Source organism: Carcharodon carcharias, chromosome 5 (assembly GCF_017639515.1).
Source record: "Carcharodon carcharias isolate sCarCar2 chromosome 5, sCarCar2.pri, whole genome shotgun sequence".
Lineage (NCBI taxonomy): Eukaryota > Metazoa > Chordata > Chondrichthyes > Lamniformes > Lamnidae > Carcharodon > Carcharodon carcharias.
In genome coordinates this window covers 75195677-75223165 of record NC_054471.1, presented here as the reverse complement: position 1 = coordinate 75223165, position 27489 = coordinate 75195677, and the positions used below count along the sequence as shown (strand labels likewise).

Genomic DNA, 27489 nt, shown 5'->3' with positions numbered 1-27489 from the left:
GCCCCCGCCTTTCTGAATATTTAAATGGGGCAGATGACATCGGGGGGTTCCCCCTGACGTCATCTTGTGTCATTTTCATGTCGGCGAGCGGGCCTCGCCCCCAGCTCACTGACAGAAAAATTCTGCCCAAGGAATGTATTACCAGTTTTTATTTAAAAAAAGTTTGATGTAGTTATTTTATATTAATTGGGTTTAATTGTATACAGATGGTGAGCAGCATCTGGTGATTCAGTTGAATACCTATAAATGGACACAGACTAAAACTATGGTTGTTGGGTTAGGAGCGTATGCTTGCATTATGTAACGTGGCAAATACATATAAAAAAATGCCAAGCTTGGTTCCAGTTCTATCCTTCTCCAACCAGCTTTCTAAAATATAACAGTAATGCCCAGTGTTTTGTGTTTTCCTCCAAACCCCCTTTTATGGAGAGTTTTCAGGTAGTGACCTGTTTTGAGACCATGGTCTTGTTGGTATTGAATTGTGAAATTAGTCAGTCAGGCTTTCGAAGCAGGATTTTTGAATGCCCTTTATGCAGTGACCTGGAATGCACTGTCTGATGGAGCGATGGAAGCAAATTCAATCTTAACTTTCTAAAGGGAATTTGCTATCCATTTGAAGGGGGGAAAAATTACAGGGTAATGGGGTAAGTCTAGGGAGTGGGACTAATCAGAGTTCTTTCAAAGAGACAGCACAGGCATAATAGGTTGAATGGCTTCTTCCTGTGTTTTTATGATTCTAGAATTAATGACCACCTTAATCATTAATTGGAAACAATAACCAACTGCTGAACATCATTTATCTTAACACCATTTTCTTTTCTATACCTTCTCTCTCTTTCTGCACCCATCCCCACACCATTCTCTGCGATCTCCTGATCAGAATTTAGCTTTAAAATAAAATCAATTGTCATGAATAGTCAAAGATAAAAGCAAAATACTGTGGATGCTGGAAACCTAGAACAAAAACAAAAATACCTGGAAAAATTCAGCAGGTCTGACAGCATCTGCGGAGAGTTGATGTTTCGAGTCCGTATGACTCTTCATCAGAACTAAGAAACATAGAAATGAGGTGAAATATAAGCTGGTAGAGAGGGGTGGGACAGGTAGAGCTTGATAGGGGGCCAGTGATAGGTGGAGGCCAAGAAGAGTCAAATGAATGGTGAATGGTCAGAGAGCTGCTTTGATTTGGAGTCACCACAGATTCTCCAATGCTTATAAAGATCCTGTGTCAGCAGCTTATGAGCATCCTTTCAATTTAATACAGTAAAATGCAGAACCTCTATGGAATTCACTGGGGTTACAGCTTTTCCTGCTCTGTAGTTTAATATTTGGAGATTGTTGCCACTGTTCTGAATTTTCTTGTGATGTATTTTATTATGCTTCATCTTGAGGAGTTGGGGCAAAGACATTAAGATGGGAGATTCGATAGTTAGGGGAACAGACAGGTGTTTCCATGGCTGTAAACATGAACCCAGAATGGTATGTTGCCTCCCTGATACCAGAATAAAAGATGACTGAGGAGGAGAGTGAACAACCAGTGGTTGTAGTCTACAATGGTACCAACAACATGGGTAGAAAGAGGGATGAGGCCGTGCAGGCAGAGTTTAGGGAACTAGGGAAGAGACTAGCAAACAGGGCCTCAAAAGTAGTCATCTCTGGATTACTCCCAATACCATGTGCTAATGAGTTCAGATAGACAAGCTGAATGTTGGCTGGAGAGATGGTGTAAGAGGGAGGGCTTTAGATTCATGGGACTTTGGAACTGATTCTGGGGGAGATAGAACCTGTACAAGTGAAACAGGTTGCTCCTGAACAAGAAATAAAAGCAAAAAACTGCGGATGCTGGAAATCCAAAACAAAAACAAAAATACCTGGAAAAACTCAGCAGGTCTGACAGCATCTGCAGAGAGGAATACAGTTAATGTTTTGAGTCAGTATGACTCTTCAACAGAACTAAGGAAAAATAGAAAAGTGGTGAAATATAAGCTGGTTTACAGGGAGGGTGGGACAGGTAGAGCTGGATAGAGGGCCAGTGATAGGTGGAGATAGCCAAAAGATGTCATAGACAAAAGGACAAAGAGGTGTTGACAGTGGTGATATTAGCTAAGAAATGTGCTAATGGTGACATTAAGGGTAGAAAGCAGGATGAGCAAGGTACAGATAGCCCTAGTGGCGATGGGGTGGGGGGAAGGGATCGAAATAGGCTAAAAGGTAGAGATAAAACAATGGACGGAAATACATTTAAAATAACGGAAATAGGTGGGAAAAGAGAAATATATATAAATAATTGGAAAAAGGGGATCGGAAAGGGGGTGTGGATGGAGGAGAGAGTTCATGATCTAAAGTTGTTGAACACAATATTCAGTCCGGAAGGCTGTAAAGTGCCTAGTCGGAAGCACGATGCTGAACTCTTCTTCCCCCGCCTTTGTCTCCGTGCTCACTTCTTTGGGCAGGAGTCCTCTCCCTGTTCAACAGATCCTTTTACCCGCCTCCAATATTCTCCCTCCACCTGGAACCTCGCCTCTGGATTCTTACCTGCTCTTGATCTTTTCATTGAGAACTGTTGGTGTGACGTTAGTCATCTCAATTTCTCTGCTCCTCACACCCACTCTAACCTGTCTCTCTCTGAACTTGCTGCACTCCGTTCTCTCAGGTCCAACCCTGACATAGTCATCAAACCTACTGACAAGGGTGGTGCTGTCATTGTCTGGTGCACTGACCTTTACCTCACAAAGGCTGAGCGTCAACTCACAGACACTTCCTCCTACCTCCCTCTGGACCATGACCCCACTACTGAACATCAAGCCATTGTTTCTAGGACTGTCACTGACCTCATCTCCTCTGGAGATCTTCCTCCCACAGCTTCCAACCTCATAGTCTCCCAACCTTGGCTTCTACCTTCTACCCAAAATCCACAAACAGGACTGTCCTGGCAGACCGATTGTGTCAGCATGTTCCTGCCCCATGGAATTCATATCTTGCCATCTTGACTCCATTCTCTCTCCCCTTGTCCAGTCTCTTCCCACCTACATCTGCGATTCCTCTGACACCCTACATCATATCAACAATTTCCAGTTCCCTGGCCCCAACCACCGCCTCTTCACCATGGACGTCCAATCCCTCTACGCCTCCATCCCCCACCGGGATGGTCTGAGGCCTCTCCGCCTCTTCCTTAAATAGAGGCCCGAACAATCCCCATCCACCACTACTCTCCTCCATCTGGCTGAACTTGTTCTCTCACTGAGCAATTTCTCTTTAAACTCCTCTCACTTCTTTCTAATAAAAGGTGTGGTTATGGGTACGTGCATGGGCCCCAGTTATGCCTGTCTCTTTATGGGGTATGGAACATTCCTAGTTCCAGTCCTACTCCGGCCCCCTCCCACAACTCTTTCTCCGGTACATCGATGACTGCTTCGGTGCTGCTTCATGCTCTTGTCTGGAACTGGAAAAATTTATTAATTTTGCTTCCAATTTCCACCCCTCCATCATTTTCACATCGTTCATCTCTGACACTTCCCTTCCCTTCCCTGACCTCTCTGTCTCCATTCCTGGTGATAAACTGTCCACCAATATTCCTTGCAAGCCTACCGATTCCCACAGCTACCTTGACTACAGCTCCTCAAACCCCGCTTCCTGTAAGGACGCCATCCCATTCTCTCAGTTCCTTCGCCTCTGTCACATCTGTTCTGATAATGCCACTTTCAAAAACAGTTCCTCTGACTTGTCTTCCTTCTTCCTTAACCGAGGTTTTCCACCCACAGTGGTTGACAGGGCCCTCAACCGTGTCCGGCCCATCTCCCACGCATCTGCCCTCACACCTTCCTCTCTCTCCCAGAACCATGATAGGGTCCCCCTTGTCCTCACTTATCACCCCAACAGCCTCCGCATTCAAAGGATCATCCTCCGCCATTTCCGCCAACTCTAGCATGATGCCACCACCAAACACATCTTCCCTTTACCTCCTCTGGCAGCATTCCGCAGGGAACATTCCCTCAGGGACACCCTGGTCCACTCCTCCATCATTCCCTACTCCTCAACCCCCTCCCATGGCACCTTCCCATGCAACTGCAAAAGGTGCAACACCTGCCCCTTTACTTTCCCCTTCCTCACCGTCCAAGGGCCCAAACACTCCTCTCAAGTGAAGCAGCATTTCACTTGCACTTCCCTCAATTTAGTCTACTGCATTCGCTGCTCCCAATGCGGTTTCTTCTACATTGGAGAGACCAAACGCAGACTGGGTGACCGCTTCGCGGAACACCTTCGGTCTGTCCGCAAGCATGACCCAGACCTCCCTGTCGCTTGCCATTTCAACACTCCACCCTGCTCTCATGCCCACATGTCTGTTTTTGGCCTGCTGCATTGTTCCAGTGAAGCTCAATGCAAACTAGAGGAACAGCACCTCATCTTCCATCTAGGCACTTTACAGCCTTCCGGATGAATATTGAGGTCAACAACTTTAGATCATGAACTCTCTCCTCCATCTGCACCCCCTTTCCGATCCCCCCTTTTCCAATTATTTATATATATTTCTCTTTTCCCACCTATTTCTGTTATTTTAAATGTATTTCCATCCATTTTTTTATCTCTACCTTTTAGCCTATTTCGATCCTTTCCCCCCACCCCACCGCCACTAGGGCTATCTGTACCTAGCTTGTCCTGCTTTCTACCCTTAATGTCATCATTAGCACATTTCTTAGCTAATATCACCACTGTCAACACCTCTTTGTCCTTTTGTCTGTGACATCTTTTGGCAATCTCCACCCATCACTGGCCCTCTATCCAGCTCTACCTGTCCCCCCCCCCCCCCCCAACTCACCCGTACACCAGGTTATATTTCACCTCTTTTCTATTTTTCCTTAGTTCTGTTGAAGAGTCATACTGACTCGAAACGTTAACTGTATTCCTCTCTGCAGATGCTGTCAGACCTGCTGAGTTTTTCCAGGTATTTTTGTTTTTGTTTTGCTCCTGAACAAAGCTGGGACCATTGCCTTTGTTGGGCGATTTACTAGTGCTATTGCAGGGGGCTTAAACTAACTTGGCAGGGAGATGGGAACCAGGAGGTAACATGAGAGGAGGCAAAACAAGGTGCTCCGATGGCAATAGGGTAAGAAATAGTAGTGTATTAAATGCAGTCAGAGTAAGAGGGAATGTAATAAGGTCTAGATTAGGGCTACTGTGCATGGATGTGAATTCACAGAGTGTGGCAAATGAGGTTGGTGAGCTTCAGGCAAAGATAACCACATAAAATTATGATATTGTAGCAATTAATGCAGGCCTGCTTCATAAGCGGACCAGACAGTGCATTAAATATCTCTAGATACAAGGTGTTCAGGAAAGATAAGGACAGAAGGAAGGGATGAGGAGTAGCAATATTGATTAAGGAGAACATTACAGTGCTCTAGAGAGAGGATGTCCTAGAGAGGTCAAAGACAGAATCTATTTGGTTAGAGCTAAGAAACAGTAGAGGTACCATCACATTGCTCAGTATATTCTATAAACCACCAACTAGTGAGAAAGATATAAAGGAGCAAGTTTGCAAGGAAATTACAGAGAAATGCAAGAATTGTAGAGTAATTATCATGGGGGACTTTATTAATCCTAAAATAGATTGTGATAGTAATTGTGCAAAGGGTAGAGAGGAGCAGGAGTTTCTAGAGCCTGTTCAGGAGAATCTTTTGATATCAGTTTACCTCCTGGCAAAAAAGGGAGGCATTGCTGGACCTGGCTCTGGGGAATGAGGTGGGTCAAGTGAATCAAGTGTGAGTCAGGGAACTTTTAGGGACATGGTAGCTTGGCAATGTAAATGGACAAAGAGAAAGCCAGGATGAAAATAATTAATTGGGAGAGGTCCAACTTCAATGGAGTGAGAATTGATCTAGCCCAGGTAAATTGAAATCGAAGATTGGTAGGCAAAACTGTAAAGGAACAATGGGTAAAGAGGAAATAGTTCAAGCACAGTGGAGGTACATTCCCCCGAGGGGGAAAGAGATAGAGAGTAAGATGAAGCAGAAAAAGACTGAATCTGACAGATGTGAGGTGGATAATACAATTGAGAACCAGGCTCAAATAAAGGGTTCAGAAGAGATGTGAAAAAACATGAGAAAAGAAGAGGGAGTATAAGAAAATACTGGCAGCTAACATAAAAAGGAATACAAAAGTCTTCTATAGGCATATAGATAGTAAAAGGATGGTAAAAAGAGGAGTGGGGTCAATTAGGGACCTTAAAGGGAATTTGCATGTGTAGCCAGAGGGCATAGCTTCGGTATTAGTATATTGCATCTGTCTTTATCAAGGAAGAAGATGCTGCAAAGTTATAATAAAAGAGGAGGTAGTTGAGACACTGGATGAACTAAAAATTGATAGAAGAGGTATTAAATTGGCTGACAGCACTTAAAGTTGATAAGTTGCCAGGATTGGATGAGATGCACCCAAGAATAATAAGGAAAGTAAGGGTGGAAATTGCAGATGCACTGGCCATAATCTTACAATCCTCCTTAGACACAGGGGTAGTACCAGAGGACTAGAGAATTGCAAACTCTTGTACAAAATGGGTGATTGGGATAAATCAAGTAACTACGTAGAAGTTAGTTTAACCCAAGTGGTGGTAAAAGCTTTTGAAAAAAGAATTTGGGACATAACTGACAGTCACTTGGCCAGATGTGGGTTAATTAAGGAAAGCCAGCCTGGATTTGTTTAGGGCAAATCGTGTTTAGCTAACTTGCTGGAGTTTTTTGAGGTAACAGAAACGTTTTATGAGACTCTTCTGCTTTTATGGTGTACGTAAACTTCCAAAAGTCATTGATAAAGTGCCACATGACAGGTTTGCCAGAAAAGTTAGAACCCATGGAATAAAAGCATGGATACAAAACTGGCTGAATGACCGGAAACAGTAGTGGTAAACAGTTGTTTTCATTCTGGGGAAGGTGTACAGTGGGGTTCCCTAGGGGTCAGTGTTAGGATCCCTGCTTTTCCTGATATCTATTAATGACCTAGATTTTTGTGTGCAAGGCACAGTTTCAAAATTTGCAGATGACACAAATCTTGAAAGTATTGTGACCTGTAAAGGGGATAATGAAACTCTAATAGGACATAAATAAGCTGGTGGAATGGGTGGGCCTATGTCAGATGAAATTTAATTCCGAGATGTGTGACGTCATTCATTTTGGTACAGGTACAGTGTCTCAAATCTGGCTATCCAAAATTAAACTTTTTAAGCAGCCATGCATGATTTTTTTATTATTATTAGATGAATGAAATAACTCAACTGCTTATATGGCATAGGTGCTGCATTCGTGTGATGGCTCGCTGACTAGCTAATGGCTTCATGCGCCTATCTTTTCCCATGCTCTGAGTGACCCCTGATCCGACCGAACAGCCTGACCCAAAAACTAGTAAGATCCGAAATCCGGCACGGACTTGGTCCCAAGGTTGCCATCTTTGAGACACTGTACCTGTAGGAAGAACAAGGAAAGGCAATATAAAATAAAGGATACAATTCTAAAGGGGATGCAGGACCTAATGGTATATGTGCACAAATCATTGAAGGTGGCTGGTTGAGAAAGTGGTCAACAAAGCATATGGGATCCTTAGCTTTATAAGTAGGGGCATAGAGTACAAAAGCAGGGAACTTATGTTAAACTTGTTTAAAACACTGATTTGGCCTCAACTGGAGTATTGTCCAGTTCTGGGCACCACACTTTAGGGAGGATGTGAAGGCATGATAGAAAGCGCATAAAAGATTCATGAGAATCGTCCCTGGGATCAGGAGCTTCTGTTATGTGGATAGATAAGAGAAGTTGGAGCGTTCTTCTTGGAGAAGAGAAGACTGACAGTAGATTTGATGGAGATATTCAAAATGTAGAGGGGTCTGGACAGAGTTGATAGGGAGAAACAGTTCCCATTGGTGGAAAGATTGAAAACCAGAAGGCACAGATTTAAGAGAATTGGCAAATGAAACAATGGTGACAGCAGGGAAAACATTTACGCAGCAAGTGGTTAAGATCTGGAATGCACTGCTTGAGGCTTATGGAGGTAGATTCAATCTTGACTTATAAAAGAGAATTGGACAATTATCTGAAGAAAAAAGAATTGCAGGGCTATGGAGAAAAGGGTGGGGTGTCGGAGACAACATGAGTGCCCTTGGAGTGGGCTGGCATTGATCTTAGCCTTGCATATACCCAACTACCCTATTCTCTTAGGGGTAGAGAATTCCAAAGACTGACAACCATTTGAGTGAAGAAATTTCTGCTCATCTCACTCCTCAATAGCCGTCCCCTTATCCTGACCCTGTGATCCCAAGTTTTTTAGCCATTTCTCAGCATCTATCCTCTCGGAATATTTTATGTTTCTTTGAGATAATCAGTCATTCTTCCAAACTCCAGGGAGTTTAGATCTATTCTCAGGACCAGGGAGAGAATTCATGGGCCCTAGTGCTTGTCTTCTTTCCGGGCCCCTTATTACCCCCACCGCCACTTGACCCTCCACCTCAATCTTGCTTGATGTTTTTCCCCTTTCAGGATTCACCAATTACTAAACCTTAACAGTGGCACCCACCCCTAACTTCCCCCCGATTCCTCCAACACTCTCTACCTCTCTCCCCTACACTACCTCCCCAACCCCCCACTCTCAGAACATCCAATTGGCTCTAAAATAGTTAGAGATTCAGTTTACTATTTTTCAACCAAGAACACTCTCAGTTACCGCGTTGCTGCTGACCTTCAGGAAGCTTCGTGGTTTTCTGGTGGGATTAAAAAAATCTTCAAAACCACGAATGTAAAAGCAAAATACTGTGGATGCTGAAAATCTGAAACAAAAACAGAAAATGCTGGAAAAACTCAGCAGGTCTAACAGCATCTGTGGAGAATAAAAACAGAGTTAAAGTTTTGAGTCCATATTACTCTGAAAAAGAGTCCTATGGACTTGAAACGTTAATTTTTTTCTTTTTCTCCATCAAAACCATGAAGCTGCCCAAAGCAGTGCAGCAACTTGGTGGAACTGACCTGAAAGACAGGCTGAGAAAATTTGAACCATCAAGCTGAAGGCTGTGATATTGTTTTTAAAGCCAGCCTTTCAGGTCTGAAGCTCATTTGAAGGATGACATAAAACTCTGTTTGAAACACTGAGCCTGGGCCCCCACAGGGCCTCGGTGTTTGGCACCGCCTGCATCCCACCCTCTCCTGGGCCCTGCCTATTCTACTCAATCTCTGCTCTTAGGAAAATCCTCTCTTCCTGTCTGAGACAGGGATTAGTCTAGTAAACTATTGTTGCACCTGGGACTTCACTTGGGACTTTGAGGTTCGTTTGCCTACCTTGCTTTAGGCAACATTGGCAGTCATCAGCTCCAGGCTTCGCAGGCAGCACCACATTGCTTTTAGGGAGGTTTATGGGCAGGTCTCTACCTATCAGACCAGCCCTAAGGCACAGATGGCTTTTCAATGGCTGTAGAGCTATGGCTTGCTTGGGGGTATCCCAGGGAGTGTGTGGGGATACATGTTGATCTGTGCAAGTGGCCTCAATATGGTGAGGGCTGAGGAGGCAGCCTCCAGAGGAGCTGAGGTCAGATGGATATGTGATGGTGTGTGAGAGAATGGGTGGTGATGTTCCTTGAGCTGGCAGTGAATGAGATGCCAGTGAATGTGTGATGGCTTTGCGAGTTTTTTTTTATTCATTCATTCACGGGATGTGGATGTTGCTGGCTAGGGTAGCATTTATTGCCCATCCCAATTGCCCTTGAGAAGGTGGCGATGAGCTGCCTTCTGGAACTGCTGCAGTCCATGTGGTGTAGGTACATCCACAGTGCTGTTAGGGAGGGAGTTCCAGGATTTTGACCCAGAGACAGTGAAAGAATGGCGATATATTTCCAAGTCAGGATGGTAAATGACTTGGGGGGAACTTCCAGGTGGCTGTGTTCCCATGTATCTTTTGCCCTTGTCCTACCAGATGGTAGCAGTCATGGGTTTGGAAGATGCTGTCTAAGGAGTCTTGGTGAGTCCCTGCAGTGCATCTTGTAGATGGTACACACTGCTGCTACTGTTCGTCATTGGTGGACGGAGTGAATGGTTGTAGATGGGGTGCCAATTAAGCGGGCTGCTTTGTCCTGGACTACCTAGCCATCCATTCCTCCCCTACAAGGACACCTGCAAGCGCGATATGAAAATGGCAGACATGGACCTTGATATCTGGGAGAGGGTTGTTGACAGCCATGACCTCTGGAGGCTGACTGTTTAGAAGGACATTGGAAGAGGTGAGCAGAAACAAAAAGCTCAACTGGCCGAGAAGAGGACCCAGAGAAAACAGAGGCCAGTGATACTTGCACGTTCTCAACCTTCTGCAGCAAATGTGGCAGAGACTGCCATGCCAGAGTGGGACTCCTGAGCCACATCAGCCAATGCCTAGCTCAGCACGGCACAAATGATTGAGGGTGGCAGAAGGCTGCCACTGGTAGTTTGCAAGGATAGTGAGGTTGAAGTTTTTTTGAGGAGATGGGTTTAAAGAGATAAAGACAATACCTGAAGGGAGAGAACTCTTAATAATATTAGCTAATGGGAGCCAGGAGGGGAGCTTTGGTGGTCAGTAGCCTCATGGGAAGAGGCTCAAGGGAGCAGGAGGTGGGTCTCGTGGACAAAATAAGCTCGGAGAGGGCTTGTGGGGGAATTGGAAAGAAACTGGAGAAAGATGTGAGTTGAAGGCTCAGGTGAAGAAATGCTGAGGAAATTTGGCCAGGTGGGCTAGTGAAAGGGAGAGAAGCAGTATAAGCAGCTGGCCTTGATCTTAATGACCAAGTCCTTGAGCTCCTTGCAATTGGTGGAGCTGAGGGTGGAAGAGACAGATGAAGAGAGATTTAAGAAGACTTAAAGTTTTTGAAGATTTAAAGTATCCAAGAGTTAAAGTTTAAGTAAGAGTTTGTCAACCTGAAAATGACTAGTTTATTCCTACTGTCAGTTCCTCGCCACATCCTGCAGTTAGACACCCCCTGCAGGAGTCACGGAAAAAGAATTTGGAGTAGGAAGCTTGTTTTCTTTTCTACCTCAAGTTTGGACACCGAGAACCTATTGCTTATTTAACTTGCGCTCAGCCTCCCCCAGGTTAAAATTAGGTGACTTTAGAGATGGTCATTCGGTGTCATGAGGTGCAATTATCTACTGAGACTCCAGGAGATCTGTGCTCACCCAGCAGTTTAATCTGAAGCAAATATATTGTATTTCTGCAAATTTATAGCGTTTAGAATTCTAAAATGGACTGCAACACACAGGCATGGCTTTGCAGTGGATCCAAAATAAACATTTGATAATTTTATGCTGGGATTAGGATGTGACAGTAAGGTATTATCCATTGATTATATATATATTCCATCCAGTGGGTAGGAAAGATGTGCTTTGGCTCATAAAAGCTCTGAGTGCTTAAATATATGTCACACAGACACAAGAGACGTCACTCAGTATTTGCGTTAAAGTACAGAATGTCTTCATGACTCTGTTTGATTTGAGGTTTTTTGATTTATTACCGCATGCATTTCTTGGGTACCTAAGCATGCATGTAAAACAAAAAGCTTCCATTTATATAGCACCTTTCACTACCTCAGGGCAAATTTGTAGGGATATCAATTTAAAGCTGGTCAACCAATCTGAGTGAGCAGGTTCTGGGAGCTGCTGGTCAATTTAAATGGCCAGGAGTTCTCTCATCACAGCAATGCCACCAGGAGCAGTGGCCACTGCAGGGACTGCAGGATGAGGAGCCATGGAGTCGGACATTGAGTTCAGCCCTGTGTTTTGCCGGGACCAGGCTGGTAGGCCCTGGTAAGGGGGTGGGCAGGTGGTGGGTTCTGCATGTGGCATGGGGGACCAGCTTGGGCATGGCAGGGCAAGAGGCCTATATCAGCAGTGGTCAGAGGAGGCCCTTAATTGGACACTTAAGGGCCTCAATTGGCCCACGGGCATATGGGCCACCTGAAGTAACCCTGCCACTGCTAAAATAGCAGCATAGGTGCAGAAGGTGTCAGACATGGCTGTGCCTGCCTGCCCTCTCCCCAGGTGGAGGTGTTGGGGGGTGGTGAAATGTAAAGTTTCACTCATAGTTGCCAAAACTATGTTCTGACCAAAGGTTATTGACCTGAAAGGTTAACTCTGTCTGTCTCGACAGTTGCTGTCTGACCGATTGTGTATTTTCTCCACTTTCTGTTTCAAGGTCATAGTTGCCATTGTTGCCTTCCATGTGGTCAGTTTTCTTTTCAGCTCCCCATTTGAGCAAAGAGTGGAAAAGCTTGTTTCCAGACCTACAATGTAGCTGAGTTTGTGGGGGTGGGAAATCTACTGCTTTGTGAGTAAAGTGGATATCATCAACTGACTAAACATGAACAAAAGCCTAGCATGAATAAGCCAAGCATGGGGTAATTGCACTTGGCTGAAACTGTACATTAAGTCCGGATCTCCCCTGAATCTTTGTTAATGGTTTATGAATCCAGTACTGGTTTGTATTTCCCCATCTTTCCTCCTGCCCTATAACCTTGACCCTTCCATTCTCAAGCGCAGCTAGTAAACACCCAGTTACTCCAACTCATGGCTACAGTAGTCACTGGCCTGATGCAGGGATTGCTGTATAAATTGAGGAAGTACATTTTCTGTCAAGAACTTTGTCCATGTTCCTGGCTTTGGCCCTGGCTTCCTTACGTGGGCAGAGTTTATCATCGCATCAGCCATGAGTGTGAAGGAGGAAATAAGGGATTAGTGGAAGAAGTGCTGTTCAGGGATACTCAGTAACTCGAGAGCTGAATATCAGTTTTTGGCATCTTTAGTTTTATTCTGATAATGAACTGTGAAGGAATTTACTAACTGGTCAATGATTTGATAAACTATTTACCATGAGAAGTGAGAGGTGAGCTCATTGAAACAGAAGATTCAGTGAGGGTTTGATGTTGCGAGGTCCCTCACTGAAGTCTAGAACATGGAATCACAGTGCCAGAATAAGGGGTTGGCCATTTAGAGCTGAGATGAGGAGAAATTTTTTCACTCAAAGAATTCTGAATCTTTGGAATTCTGCACCCCCAGAGTATATTTAAGGTTCAGATTAATAGGTCTTTCGGATTCGAAGTGAAACAAGGGATGTCAGGAAGTGGAGCCAAGGTTGAGATTCAGCCATGATCTTATTAAATGGCAAAGCAGGCTCAGTGGGCCAAATGGTGTACTGCAGCTCCTAATTCTTACATTTTTTATAGTGGCCCAGCTCAGCTGCTGTAGAAACTCTTTGTTACCTTTACAATTGACCTTTTCTTTATTTGTAATGGGTTGTGGGTGTGCTAACAAGGCATTTATTGTCCATCCTTGATTTTCCTTGAGAAGATGGTGGCAAGTCACCTCCTTGAACTGCAGCAGTCAGTGTGCTAAAGGTACAACTGTAGTGCTGATCGGTAGGGAGTTCTAGGATTTTGACCCAGTGATAGCAAAGGAAGTGATAATAATTCCAGTTCAGGATGGTGTGTGACTTGGAGGGAAACTTGCAGGTGGTGGTGTTCCTATGCATCTGCTGCCCTTGTCTTACTAGGTGGTAGAGGTCGTGGGTTTGGAAGGTGCTTTTGGAGAAGCCCGGGCATGTTGCTGAGTGCATCTTGTAGATAGTATACACTGCTGCCACTCTGTGCCAGATATAGAGAGAGTGAATGTTCAAGCTAGAGGATGGGGTGCCAATTAAGCAGGCTGCTTTGCCCTGGATGACGAACTTCTTGAGTGTTATTGGAGCCATGTTCATCCAGGCAAATGGAGAGTATTCCAACACACTCCTGACTTGTGTCTTGTAGATGTGGATAGGTTTTGGAGAGTCATGAGCCCCCAGGATGTTGATGGTGGGGGATTCAGTGATGATAATGAAGTTGAACATCCAAGGGAGATTGGTTGGATTCCCAGTTGTTGGAAATGGTCATTGCTTGCCACTTGTTTGGTGTGAATGTTACTTGCCAATTATCAGTCCAAGCCTGAGTCTTGACCAGGTCTTGTTGCATGGGGACATTGACTGCTTCATTATCTGAGGAGTTGCAAATGTCAATCATCAGCAAACTTTTAAGATGCTCCTTAAAAGTAACCTCTGTCCCCAAGTGTTTGGTCACTTATGTAAATTTCTCCTTATCTGGTTTGGTGTCAATCTTTTTTTGATAACACTCCTGTGAAGCATCGTGGAGTATTTTACTAGGTTTAAGGCACTATATAAATGCAAAATAATGTAATTATATGTGTTCTTTTTACCATTGATAAAGTTAGCTTTGAGAAGTTTATTTTATCTCTTCCTTAACCAAGGCCAGATGGGTAACCATTTTAAATCAGGCTATCAAATGAAGGTAGAGATGCAAAATTAATTTCCTGTTTTGCAAAGTGACCACAACATGTTCTCAGGGGCTGTCTGTAACTCCTTTTCTACCTTTTTGTGTCATGTGTTCAGGCCTAGTGGTGTTGAACTGGATTTATTGTAGCTTTGAAGGTTTCTAAAAATAACGAATGCACCTGAGTGCTCTGTCACTGTTCGAAGAGGAATAAAATCGCCTCCCTAAACCTTCAATACTATCTTCAAGGAGTAGCGGGATTGTAATTGGTTTAGGTAATGCTAGTTAGTGGAAATGTAAGCAAACCAATAATGACAGTCTGAATGTGTAAATATGGGTGCTGCAGCTTTCTTTATTCTTTCATGGGATATCGGAATCACTGCTAAAGCCAGCATTTGTTACCCATCCCTAGTTGCCCTTGAACTAAGTGGCTCACTGAGCCATTTCAGAGGGCAGTTACAAGTTAACCATATTGCTGTGAGCCTGAAGTCACATGTAGGCCAGACAGGGTAAGGATGACAGATTTCCTTCCCTAAAGGGCATTAGTGAACCAGATGGGTTTTTATGACAATTGATAGTTTCATGGTCACCATTACTTTATATTCCACGCCCATTCACTGAATTTAAATTCCACCAGCTGCCTTGGTAGGATTCGAACCTGTGTCCCCTGAGCGTTGGCCTGCTTACTAGCCCAGTGACATTACTAGTGCACCATCACCTTCCCCTGAGATGATCTTGTACGTAGAATTACCCAAGTGCAGAGTATTTTAGAGCACAGAAACAGCCCATTCAGCCCAACTGGTCGATGACAGTGTTTATACTCCACACAAACCTCCTCCAACCCTTTTCATTTCACCCTATCATCATATCCTTCTATTATTTTCTCCCTGCAGTGTTTATCTAGATTTACCTGAAAAGCATGTATACTGTTTGCCTCAACTACTCCACGTGGTAGTGAGTTCCATATTCTCACCATTTTCTGGGTAATTCTTATGGATTTATTGGTGACCAGCTTATATTTTAGCCCATAGTTTTGGATGCCCTCACAAACCTGGAGCATTAGTGCTCAAGTCCAGTAGGACTAAAAGGTTCAGTGGTTAAGATGGGATGCCATTGGTGAGGGAATCACTCATTGTAGCATAGCTTGGAATCATGACATAAGCTGTTAAATGTGGCAATGTCTAGATTACCATCATTCCAAAATAAAACCATTACATATTATGTGATCTCTCATTTAAACAAAACAACATAGCAGCAGCTGCCTTGTTCCCCAGCAATAACATCATTTGCGCAGTTGATTCTTGCTCCCTCTAACTCGCCTCTGTGTCCAAAGGTTATGGGTTGAAGTTCCACTGCAGAGACTTGATCACAAAATCTAGGCTGACAATACAGTGCAGTACAGGAAGTGCCCAGCATCTTTGGCGGTACCGCCTTTCAGATGAGACATTAAGCCAAGACCCTGTCTGCCTTGTAAGGTGGATGTAAAAGATCGCAGGCGGTGACTGTTTTAAAGAAGGGCAGGAGGATTCACCCCATTGCCATGGCCAATATTTATCCTTCACCCAAAACCTTAAAAAAAAGGTAACTTGGTCATTATTGTGGGATCTTGCTGTGCGTACATTGTTACATAGGAATGGCTGTACTTAAAAAAAGCACTCAATTGGCTGTAAATAACTTTCAGAAATTGAGGATTTGAAAGGTATGATATAAATATTATTTATTTTCAACCTTCATACATAAATGGGATATTTAAATTGTTTATGAGGAGATAACACAAAGGGCACTGCTTATTCAAGAAAAACACAGCTATAAGGTGAGGTGACCCTCCCCTACCTTGTGTTGAAGCCTTGTGTCAGGCTTCAATGAGATTCCAAGTTACAGTGTGAGCATTTAATCAAAGAACTACAGCTTTAAACTAATATTGGAGATACAGCTATTGTCATTTAGCACTCCTAATGTGTTCATAAAAAAACGGCGTGCTAAACAAAAAATGTGCTCAATGAAGATCATTTTCCTGTAAGAAAGCATATAAGGGTAGGCTACATTCCTTTCACATTTAAAAATTTATTGGCTGCCTTGAATCTCACTGGCCCAAAAATACCCTTAAACACCCTTACTAACTTACTAGGCAGAGCTTTTAGTTTGGCAGCACGCGCAATTGGCGGGCCCGGGAGTAGCTGGAGAACGGATTGCCGACCACGATTGGTCCCTGACCGTGATTTCACACTGGCTCAGCCAATTAACGGCTGAAATGCTCAGTGATGTCGGGGTGGGGGCGGGAGGAGGGCGTGGGCATGGGGGAGCTCGGAACGAAAGCTCCCTGAAGACAGAGAGCTGCCTCAGGGAGCTGGAGAATTTAAAAGCAATCAATAAAGATTTTGAAATCCAGAAAAAAATCTCCACGCATCAGAATCGGTCACCTGAACATATAGATGATAAAATTCTGTCCAAACGTTTTTATTATTTTTAATTTAATTTAATTTTTAATTTAATAATGGAAACCTCATCCCTCCCTTATTTTGAATCTGTGCCCTCTAGTTCTTGAAGCTTCCTTGCTTGGGAACAGTTTCTCACTATTTACCCTGTCCACATCCCTCAGGATCTTGAATACCTCTATCAAGTCTCCTCTCAGCCTTCTTTACTCCAAGGAAAACAGTCCCAACCTCTCTAATCTATCCTCATAGCTACAGTTCTTCATCCCAGGAATCATTCTTGTGAATCTCCTCTGTACTCTCTCCAATGTCTTCACATCCTTCCTCAAGTATGGTGCCCAGAACTGGACGCAGTTCTCCAGATGAGGCCCACTAGTGTCTTATACAAGTTCAACATGACCTCCTTACTCTTTACTCAATGCACCTATTAATAAAGCCTAAGATACTATCTGCTTTATTAACTGCTCTCTCAACCTGCCCTGCTATCTTCAATGACTTATGTACGCATACACTAAGGTTCCTCTGTTCCTGCACCTCCCTTTTGAGCTCCTGCCTTTATTTTATACTGCTTCTCCATATTCTTCCTGCCAAAATAAATCATCTCACACTCCTTTGCATTGAACTTCATCTGAGTTCTGGGTTTGGATTATTTGGAGCCTGTTCTCTGTGAGCGGGAGTCTGGATAACTAAACGACCTGTAATTCAGTGCAAAGTGACATTCATTCGTACTTCCATGTCACCAGTATGGCTTGAGTGGGGAATGCAAATTCTGTGCTGTTTGAGTTAGGACTAAGAGTTTGCCCATCATTAGGGGTTAATATAGTAGCGGATGAGGTTGCTGCTACCTGTAATAGATGTGGGAGAGCTTGAAGCCCTCACCCGCTAAAGGAAACATGAAGGGATAGTTTGTCCAGGATGGCAATGTGCAGCGAGCAATGTTGGCTGGCACTTGCAGGTTCAGAGGGCCACTCTTGCGCCCGCATTATTGCGCTGGCAGTCTTGCACCCTGCACTGAATTGGCACCACCAAATGAGAAATTCCTGCCAGGCAAAATGGGAAACGAAACAAGCAGACATCTATTTCTGAGACAAACTGACCTCTCTTCACTAAAATGTGCACTCTGATTTTAATAGAAATTCAATAAATATCATTGCTATTCGAAATTGTGCTAGTAAAAGCACTTTGTTCCCCGCATTCTAACAAAAATTGACAAATTCAGACATCTGGCCTCTGCAGATTTGTTGGTTTTAAGCTGTATTTAAAGTTGCCAATCCTCCAGGGTTGTCTCCAGGAATTAACGATTAATCTCCAGGACACAGTTACCATTAGCTTGTATAAATTATAAGGGAATTAAACAAAAAATGATGATTTTTTTGAAAACACAATCACTTCCTTTGAATGCTTTACCTTCTTGGTTACGCTCAGATTGGAAATGGAAGATTGAGTCTGTTTGACTGGGCCTGAAGGTCATGTGATGAGCCCCCCACCAGTAATAGACCTAACGAGAGTTGGCAGTATTATTTATTTATAGAGTGATTCAGCTGGTTCAACAGAAGCAGAGTGCTGCTGAACCAGTCAACGTACTCTAAGGTTTAAATTGGATGCAGCGCAGTTGGGATTTTTTTTAAAAAGGTGGTTAAGATCGAGCTCATCCCCATGTCCACAGAACTTCCTCCCTCATTGTTAGATTTGCCACACAACACAAATTATGGTTGGTATGCGTTAGAAACTGGAAGGAGGAAGTGCCTATGGTGAAAAGGAAACTGAGCATGTGCGGGTAAGAACCTGGTAATCAGGTGGGAGGCACTCTCGCTGTTGTTGTACGGGGCGCAGATCTGGCCCATTCCACACTCCTGCGCAATGGCGATCACCCGGGCCATCTTTCGCTTTATCTAGAGGTCGAAAATGAATCATGTCTGCAGGGACGCGATGTACAAGCCTCTTGATAAAGGGGGAAACGTGCCCTACATCGCCCTCATACTGATGGCCACCTTTGTGTGTGGCTGCATCAAGTGGTGCGTAGACCCTCAGTACGCAAACACCAAGTGTCACTATGTGCTGAGGTTCTACCTGTCCCCGGTGATGCGAAGGATGAGTCTGGCCACGCTGCCGCGGAACGCTCCAAGTGGTTGGACCATGCCGTAACACCTGTCCCTCGTGGAAAAATTTATGCAGAGAAACAGCTTTGACCACAAGTCCATCAGGCAGTGGTTGGCATGTAACGTATTAGAGCCCTGCGGGAAAAGGAGAGGGTGGATCCTGTGGTATGGTTCCCTGAGCAGACTGTCAAAGTCATTTGGCAGAATGCCTCATCGCCAGAACTTTCCAACAAGCACCAAGACATAGCTTGGCTGGTGGTGAGAAAAGCCCTCCCCGTCAGATCCTTCCTACACGCCAGGAGTCTCACCCCCTCGGCACATTGCCCTCGAGGTGGCTGTGGTGGGGACGAGACCGTTGTTCACCTTCTTGTAGATTGTGCCTTTGCAAAGAAGGTCTGGAGCGAGATGCAGTGGTTTCTGTCGAGGTTCATCCCGAGCAGTTGTGTAACACAGGACTCTGTGCTCTACGGGCTGTTCCCAGGGACACACACCGAGACAAACATCAACTGCAGCTGGAGGATCATCAACTCGGTGAAAGACACTCTTTGGTCTGCCCGAATCTGGTTGGTCTTCCAGCGCAAAGAGTTGTCCCCAACCGACTGTTGCAGACTGGTACATTCCAAAGTCCAGGACTATGTGCTGAGGGGCACACTAAAGCTTGGGGCAGCCGCCGCAAAGGCGCAGTGGGGAAAGGTTGTTGTCTGTGACCTTTCTGCCACAGTGCACCAAGGAACTGGGAACTGTTTAGAGCCCCTCGGGCTGTACAGCTCAAAATGCATGTCTGCAAATGTTTGTAATATTCATTTATTGTATTGATGCACTTCGTGATACATTTTGTAAAAGTTGAACCTGATTGTACCTTTGTGATGGTGATTTTGAAATGGTTTGGTATGTTCTTCCAGATATTTTATGAATCAAGTATATTTTTCCAAAAAGAAATTACAAAATAGAGACATTCCTTTTGCCATTAACTTTCAGCAGCAATATTCCTACATTACGATAGTGATTACACTGCAAGATAGTACTTCGTTGGCTGTAAAGCACTTTGGGTCATCTGGATTGTGAAAGGCACTATATAAATGCAAGTCTTTTGTTTTACTTTTTCAGTGATGGACTTATTAGGACGAAGCTTGCATTTGGAAGAAAGGCAGAAAGAAAAATACAGAAATATTTTTATTTATATAAGTGCCTTTTGTGAGAGCCTGGGGTAAATTAGTGAGATGGATCAGTGGGAGATGGAGTGGTATGAAAGGGCAGTGTGGTGGGAGTGCCTGAGTGTATTGAGTGTCAGCATGCTTGGCTCATATGATGATAGGGTGGGTTGCCATGGTTATGTGGGTTAGCATGAGGTGGAGCAGGTCAGAGCGGCATGTCATGATGTTGGGCGGTGGGGGGGGAGGCGGGGGCACTCAGTATTGCTGGTGGTGGTTGTATGTATTTCCCTTGTGGTGAGCAGTGTGGCAAATAATGGGGATTTCTGCCAGATGCAGGAACTGATTGTGAGCTGTGGGAGGTTGGGTGTGGGGGGGTCACATCGATGTGAAACCTGCATCATCTGCCTGTTGCTTGCATTCCCAGGGCCTGACTGTCTCTGGGGCCACTCTGTGGTTAATTTTTATGGAGTCTCTCCAGGACTCTCCCAGCAGAGCTGTTATCAGTGTAGCCTATTGGGAGAGAAGTTAATTTTTACACAACAAATCAGCAAAGAGTAATTGTGAACCTGTTTCTATGCAGGATGGAGAATGCTTTCAGCCAAAAATGTTGCTCCGTTGACTGTCCTTCCCCTTTAAGTAATATAAGTACGTATTATAAGTCAGACTGGGCAATAAAGTTGAAGTCCGGTTGCTTCCTGACCGCAGCAAGTGTCAATACAGCTGGAAAACGACTGATAACATTATAATTAGGATTCTGGAATGTTAATCATAATTTTAAAAAGTTTTAAGGAGGATTTTTTAAAATCACAACTTAGTTATATTAGGGCACATTTTTCTCTACACTGAGGGTCTTGAGTTGGCGAAGGTGGCATATATCCCTTCCCCCACCCAACTGTATTTCATTAGCACAATGCTGTTTGCTCTCAGTATGTACATAGGTTAATGATTTCAAAGGTTGCTGCAGATTCCTTAAGCATTACTTAAACTTACTTCACTTGGTGTTGCAGTTTTAAGTGGAGCAAGTTGTGACTAATCTGGGAGTTTTCCGTTTATTATCTTGTGGTGTGGAGTCTCTGCTAAGTTTCAACAAGGTCGCTGGGTGCTTCTGCTGTACACATGCTGAATGAGTTCAGTTCCGAGCATTCTCCACTGCTGTAACCATGGTTGGTTATGGACTGATCAGACACAGGCCCTTTCTGGGCTAAATGCCATCATTGGCTGCATGAACATTTCACAAATGCAAAATGGCTGCGCATCGAGGGAGTGAGAGAAAGACAGCCAGTTAGAGAGAGAGAGGGTGAAGGAGAACGACAGAGAAAGAGAGGGAGAGGTGGTGAAGGAGAAAGGGAGCCAGAGGGTGAGAGGGTGGAGGAGAAAGACAGACAGCCAGTGTGAGAGAAAGGGAGAGAGAGAGAGAGGGAGAGAGAGTGTGTGTGAAGGAGACAGAGGGAGACAGACAAACAGACAGGATAAAGAAGGGGGGAGAGGGAGAGAGGGAGAGAGAGAGAGAGAACAATTTCGGATTATGGATAAGTCTGCTGCCCAGGATTTTGACTTGATAAAAAACATTTGCAAGAGGCTGGTTCTGCTCCAGAAGGTTACCTCCTGCTCTTTGTGAAAAGAATGGGAAACACTTGTGGATGTGTGAGAGCGCAGAAAGAAGAATGTGCGGTAGACCCTGCCAAGGCCCCTCTGGGTCGCTCTCCTTATCCCCGCAGCAAACTTTATCTGAAGAGAAAGAAGAAGAAAAATGAGGAACTGCCATTTCAACAAGAATTTGCTAAGCAGAGTGATGCGGAGGGGTGCCAAGAGATCGCAGCCAGAATTTCAGCGCTAGGGGGGACCTCAGTGGAAGATTTCAGCGGAGAAGTGGTACCGTACCTTCTGGATAATGGAAACCATCACAGCGACAGTACCAAAGGAGCAAGCTGCACCGGTCCCAACGGTGAGAGGACTTATTCAACCAACGCACTAACTGGCAGGCTCGGCGATGTCGGAGAGTCCTCCTCCCTCTCCATTTCGGGCAGCTGCGTCCTGTACCAGTCTGAAGGGGACGTGGAATCAGATGGAGCAAGCAGGGAATGTGTAACTGACTGCAACGAGCTCTCCCGAGTGAAGAAGCAGAAGAAGAAAAAAAGGTCAAAGCGCAGCGGGGTCCAGGATGACCTGTTTGACCAGCATTGCCTGGACTTTGAGACGAGAAAAGCCGCCAGTTTGAGCACCGTTGCTTGGCCTGTCCCATGCCCGAAGGTGGAAGGTCAGTTTGACAGTTGGCCATCCAAAAGTCTGGGCGATATTCTCGATCGCACGCTTTACAGCGCTGCAGACCAACCTGGACTGCCACATCATAAACTGCCATTAACGGACTTCAGACCCCCAACAAAGAGGCAGCAAGGGGCTGCTGACTGCAGTGATTCGTCTCCCTCAGCACCGAGAAACAGTCTGCTACCTCTGTCTGGAAAAATGTCCAGGGAAACGGTGATGAGCAGACATAAACATTCAGCTGCTAATAGATTCACATCGCTGCTCAATGAGGTAATGAGTTCCTGATTTTTTTTCCTTCCCTCCCCCCTTCCCATCCACAACAAAAGGATTTTGATTAAATGATTAAGGAAATTAATTTATTACATATACCTGTTGAGTAGTGGTCTCCGCAGTGATTTTTTTTTATATACGGAAGGTAATGGAGCTGCAGTTTTCTTCATGTCTATGCATTAATTTAAATATAGCATAATGGTATCTCAATCTACATCATTTTATGTAACAACAATATTGTTTTATGAGCCTATCTCTGGCAGAACAGAGATTGAACCCTGTGCATTAATCTGAACTAATATGTTGTTAGCCATCTAACCAATTGATCTAACCCCATCCCCCATACAGTTTATGATGCATTAACTTATATGGTTTGATAGCACATCAGCCTGTACGGTTAGCACAGAATTACACGAGACCCCAAGAAACACATCATTCGGCCAATCAGTCTGTGCCAGTGTTGATGCTCCACTCAAGCCTCCTCCCAGTCTTCCCCCAGCATCTTATCTTTCTATTGTTTACTTCATCAGGTGTTTATCTAGCTTCTCTTAAATGCATCTATGCTTTTCAGCCAAATTACTCCTTGTGTTAGTGAGTTACACATTCTCAGTAAAGAATTTCCTATTGGATTTCTTGGCGACTGTCTTATATTGATAGCCTCCACAAGTGGAAACATTTGGCTGACTTATCCCAGTTGGGTTATGATCTCAATTCCCGGTCAGGAACCCAGAATTGACCGTGGCGGGACATTGGTCACGATTTTCCTGGAGGCAGCCAATTATAAATCTGCCTCTGGGATTCCTGTCCAATTAAGGATGGGGCAGACCAGAAAAGCAGGAGACCCAATAAGAGGACCCAAAGTGATGCCTGGCTGGCAGCCCCAGTTGGAGAGGCAAGCGTTGTCGAAGTAGGCAGGAGATCATAAGGGCACCTCAAAGTGGGGCCGCCCTCTGTTTATAACATTAAAAATCAGCTATGGCCACAAATGTCTGGCCATCATTGTGCAGGGGGATCCCTCTTGAAGGTAGCTTATGGTCGAGGCTGTTGAAGCCACATTCCAGTGGATCCATGCTGCTGCGGTGAGTGATATGATGTCTTAAAGGCCACCACTAGTTACCTGCAGGACTCTGGTCTCAGCGGTGGAGGATGTGATGACTGTCATTTTAAGACCTGTTCAACTGAGTATAGGTCACGCAATTTATTCAACCAATGTGTGGCTAGCGCAGGGGAATAAATTTTAGGGAGGGGTTTCCTAGGGAAAGAGGGCTATTTGAGGGGCTGGTTAGATATAAACAGCCACAGAGGCTCTTGTGTAGATTAAGTTCATTTTGTTTGACCAAGAAGCTTCCCTGAGTGTGTTTCTACAGGGGGTCGGGGGGCGGGAAATCTGTTCGCTGTCAGGAAGGTCCCGACAGCACCATCAGTGTTCCCACATTGGTCCATTAATGTACCTATTTACAATATGACGCTGCTGGATGAATAGCATCTGTTGTGTTTATCTCACCTACAGCAAGAGTGCTTGGAGCTGGGAATGTTTGGGTAGCCGACCTGATATATTATTTTCCAGCTTTGCTCTGCAGGCCTTGGAAAACTCAGGCCCAGTCCTTGGGTCTGCTGTATCAAAATCTTCCTTAATTTTTAGGACTTCTATTAGGTTACTCCTCATCTCTCAACCTTGAGCCTTCTGTGTTCAAAAGAAAAGTAACCCAGCTTGTTCATCCTGTCCTGATAAATATAACCTTGCAGTTCTGCTATTATCCTTCTCAATTTTTTTTGCATACGCTGTAGCACCTCCATATCCTTATGGCGACCAGAACGATGCATGGTTTTTAAAAAATTCCTTGATAGGATGCCGGCATCGCTGGCTAGGCCAGCATTTATTACTCATCCCCAGTTGCCTTTCAGAAAGTGGTGGAGAGTTGCCTTCTTGAACCACTGTAGTCCATGTGGTGTAGGTCCACCCACAGCACTGTTAGGGAGAGAATTCCAGGATTTTGACCCAGCGACAGTGAATGAATAGCGATATATGTCCAAGTCAGGATGCTGAGTGGCTTGGAGGGAAACTTGCAGATGGTGGTGTCCCCATGTGTCCTTCTAGATGATAATGGTTGTGGGTTTGGAAAGTGTGGTCTAACGAGGCTTGGTGAGTTCATGCAGTGCATCTTGTAGAGGGTGCACAAATGTAGTCTAATTAAGGTTTAAAATAACGTCTCTACTTTTCAATTTTGTCCCTCTGAAGATAAACCGCAGTGCTTGGTTTGTTTTTGTTTTGGCCTTACTGTGCTCTGTCACAACTTCTAGTGATTTGTCCATTTGTACTCACAGATCCCTTTGCCCTTCTATGTCATTTTGATCCTATTTTCCAAATAATGTGTGACTTCCTTATTTTTCTTGTCAAAATGTAATATCTCACACCATTTGCCTGTTTTGAGTTTAATTTGAATGAACCTGAAAAGATGGGAAAAACTAATTTAAAAAATGCATTGCAGAAAGAATGTTTTTCCTGTAACCACCCATCTCTTCCGTCCGCGTGCATTTTTTTTTTCCTGCACCACTTCACTTACTGTTGTTGTTCTTGTGCCTATTAACAAAAGAAGCAGGAGCAAGTCATTGCATCCCTCGAGCTTGCTGCGCCATTCAATAAGATCATGGCTGACCCTCACCCTCAACTCCACTTCTCCACCCCATCCCCACATTCCTCGATTCCTTTATAGATCCTCTTTCCAAATTGAAAAATGGAAATTAGCTTTGTAGTCATGTGCAATCTGTGCAATTGTGTTCCACAGTTCCCTCAACGTTCTTTGAATTTCTTTTCCCCGTTCTGTAACTGACGTTTTTATTGTCCAACATAAGGCTTTAACCAATTAATCAATAACAATATTTCATATCAGCACAATTATTCTTCTGAAATAATAACCTTTTTGTGTTCTTTAATGTCTTCATTTAAAAATTTTACTTTAGGGTTTCAGCCGCGCCCAGAAGTCTGGGTTTGGCCTTCATGTTTTTGCTCAGAGCTGTGAAGCTATGTGAGCTGAATTTGGATTTCAGAGTGTGAGCATGTGCGGTATCCCAAATTTTCCAGGGTGGATTGGCACCATTGAGTCTGCAGGAGTGAGGATCTTCCCCCTTCCCCTTTTTAACTTCTGGTGGTTTCACTAAAGTTTTACAAAAGTATTGGAAGAGAGACTTCAGCACAAATTTTTTAAGCTTTATTTGAAAAATATCCGTGGTTATTTTTTAAAAAAAGAGTCTGTGTGCTTGAGAGAGAAAATTGTACTGAATACTCTCCTATTTTATCCTTTTCTTTTGTGTTCTGTAAACTTTTAGTATGTGTGTAGTTCCAAGCAGAGGGAGAGGAATTAAGAGTGTCTTTCTTCATGTAATCTTACTTCAGTTTTCAAAGCAAGAAATTGCCTTCCAAGGGAAGATGATTACCTCATCTGTGTTTCGCTGACAACTGGATAATGTTTTTGCCAATTGTGTGCATCTCTGGCAAACAGACGCAGTTTCTTTCCTCATTTTATTTTAATTCCTTTTGAATGTGAGGTAAATTTTGGAAGCAAATAGAAGCTCTTTGAGAGAATCAGATAGGAAGACAAGATGGAGTAAAGGGATGGGGAGAAGGGAAACTGGTTGATAGTGAGGGGGTCCAGTGTCCAGGTCATGAACGGGATCCATTATCCATGTTGAGAGGCTCCTGGACAATGTGAGGGTTGGCAACCCTACTGGCAACTATTAGTGGAGCTGTTTCTTAGTTAAAACACCTGCCTTGCACTCAAAAGGAAAGAAAATGACAGAGAGAGGCAAACTTAAGAGTTGAGGAATGAGAAGCATAAGAGAGATAGAAAGAAAGAGCAACTTGCATTTCTGTAGAACCTTTCACGACCTCAGGGCTTGCCAAAGTGCTCTGCAGCCAGATAGGCAGTTTTTGAATTGTAGTCACTGTAGTAATGCAGGAGCTATGGCAGCAAACTTGTGGATAGCAGGCTCCCACAAACAGCAATGTGATAATGACCAGCTAATCTGATTTTAGTGATGTTGGAGAGGAGCATAGGTAAGGGAGAGATTACATTTTGTGGCTTTCTATATGCAATGCTAGAGAAGATTGGCCTGGATGGTTTAAAAAAAATCTTATTAATGAGGATAGAGAAGTTGTTGTCAATGAAAGTTGTACAGATACAACTGGGCGCAGGGACGTTTACCATTAATGAAGTGAACTTTTTTTATTCTTTGTTGTTAAACCAGATCATATAATATTCACATATACACTGTGATATCCATATTTGATCAACAGATGGCAGGAATGTTCAACCTATTTGAAGATGTTAGTTCAAGTGTTGCCGATATGTTTCACACAACAGGATGAGACTTAAAACGTTGTAAAGAAAATATTACTTTTTTGTAACAGTTTTATCTAATTTCTTATATGAACTATAAGTTTCTCACTTCTGTATGCACTTTGTTTTCATGGAAAGTAATCTTTAGAAATGGAATATCTCTTTGTCAATGTGAGAGCTGTCCCACAGACTAGTCAAATCTTTCTTTCTATGTAGCAACAGCCTGACATAGTCATATTCCCACTGACAGGATAGACCCAGCAAAGGTGGCGGCACAGTGGTATATGGTCAGGAGGAACTTGTCCTGGGATCCCTCAACATCGATTCTGGACCCAATGAAGTCTCATGGGATCAGGTCAAACATGGGCAAGGAAACACCTTGCTGATTACCACGTACCGTCTCCCTCTCAGCTGATGAATCTGTACTCCTCCATTTTGAACACCACTTGGAGGAAGCACTGAGGGTGGCAAGGGCGCAGAATGTACTCTGGGAGGGGGGCTTCAATGTCCATCACTAAGAGTGGCTCAGTAGCACCACTACAGACTGAGCTAGCCGAGCCCTAAAAGACGTAGTTGCTAGACTGAGCCTGCAGCAGGTGTTGAGGGAACCAACAAGAGGGAAAAACA

At 44.1% G+C, this 27489-nt stretch overlaps 1 protein-coding gene across 4 annotated transcripts in view; it reads left to right on the top strand.

Annotated features, from left to right (window-relative positions):
• Positions 1 to 27489, top strand: part of dst (dystonin) — a 576136-nt gene that overhangs the window by 177210 nt on the left and 371437 nt on the right. Inside the window, exon 1 of one of the 4 annotated variants that reach the window (XM_041188905.1) lies at positions 21587 to 22525. The exons of the other annotated variants lie outside the window; for them this stretch is intronic. Coding sequence (XP_041044839.1) covers positions 21614 to 22525 — 912 coding nt within the window. The 5' untranslated portion in view covers positions 21587 to 21613. Of the gene's footprint in view, positions 1 to 21586; positions 22526 to 27489 lie in introns of those variants that run through there. 4 annotated transcript variants of the gene reach the window in all.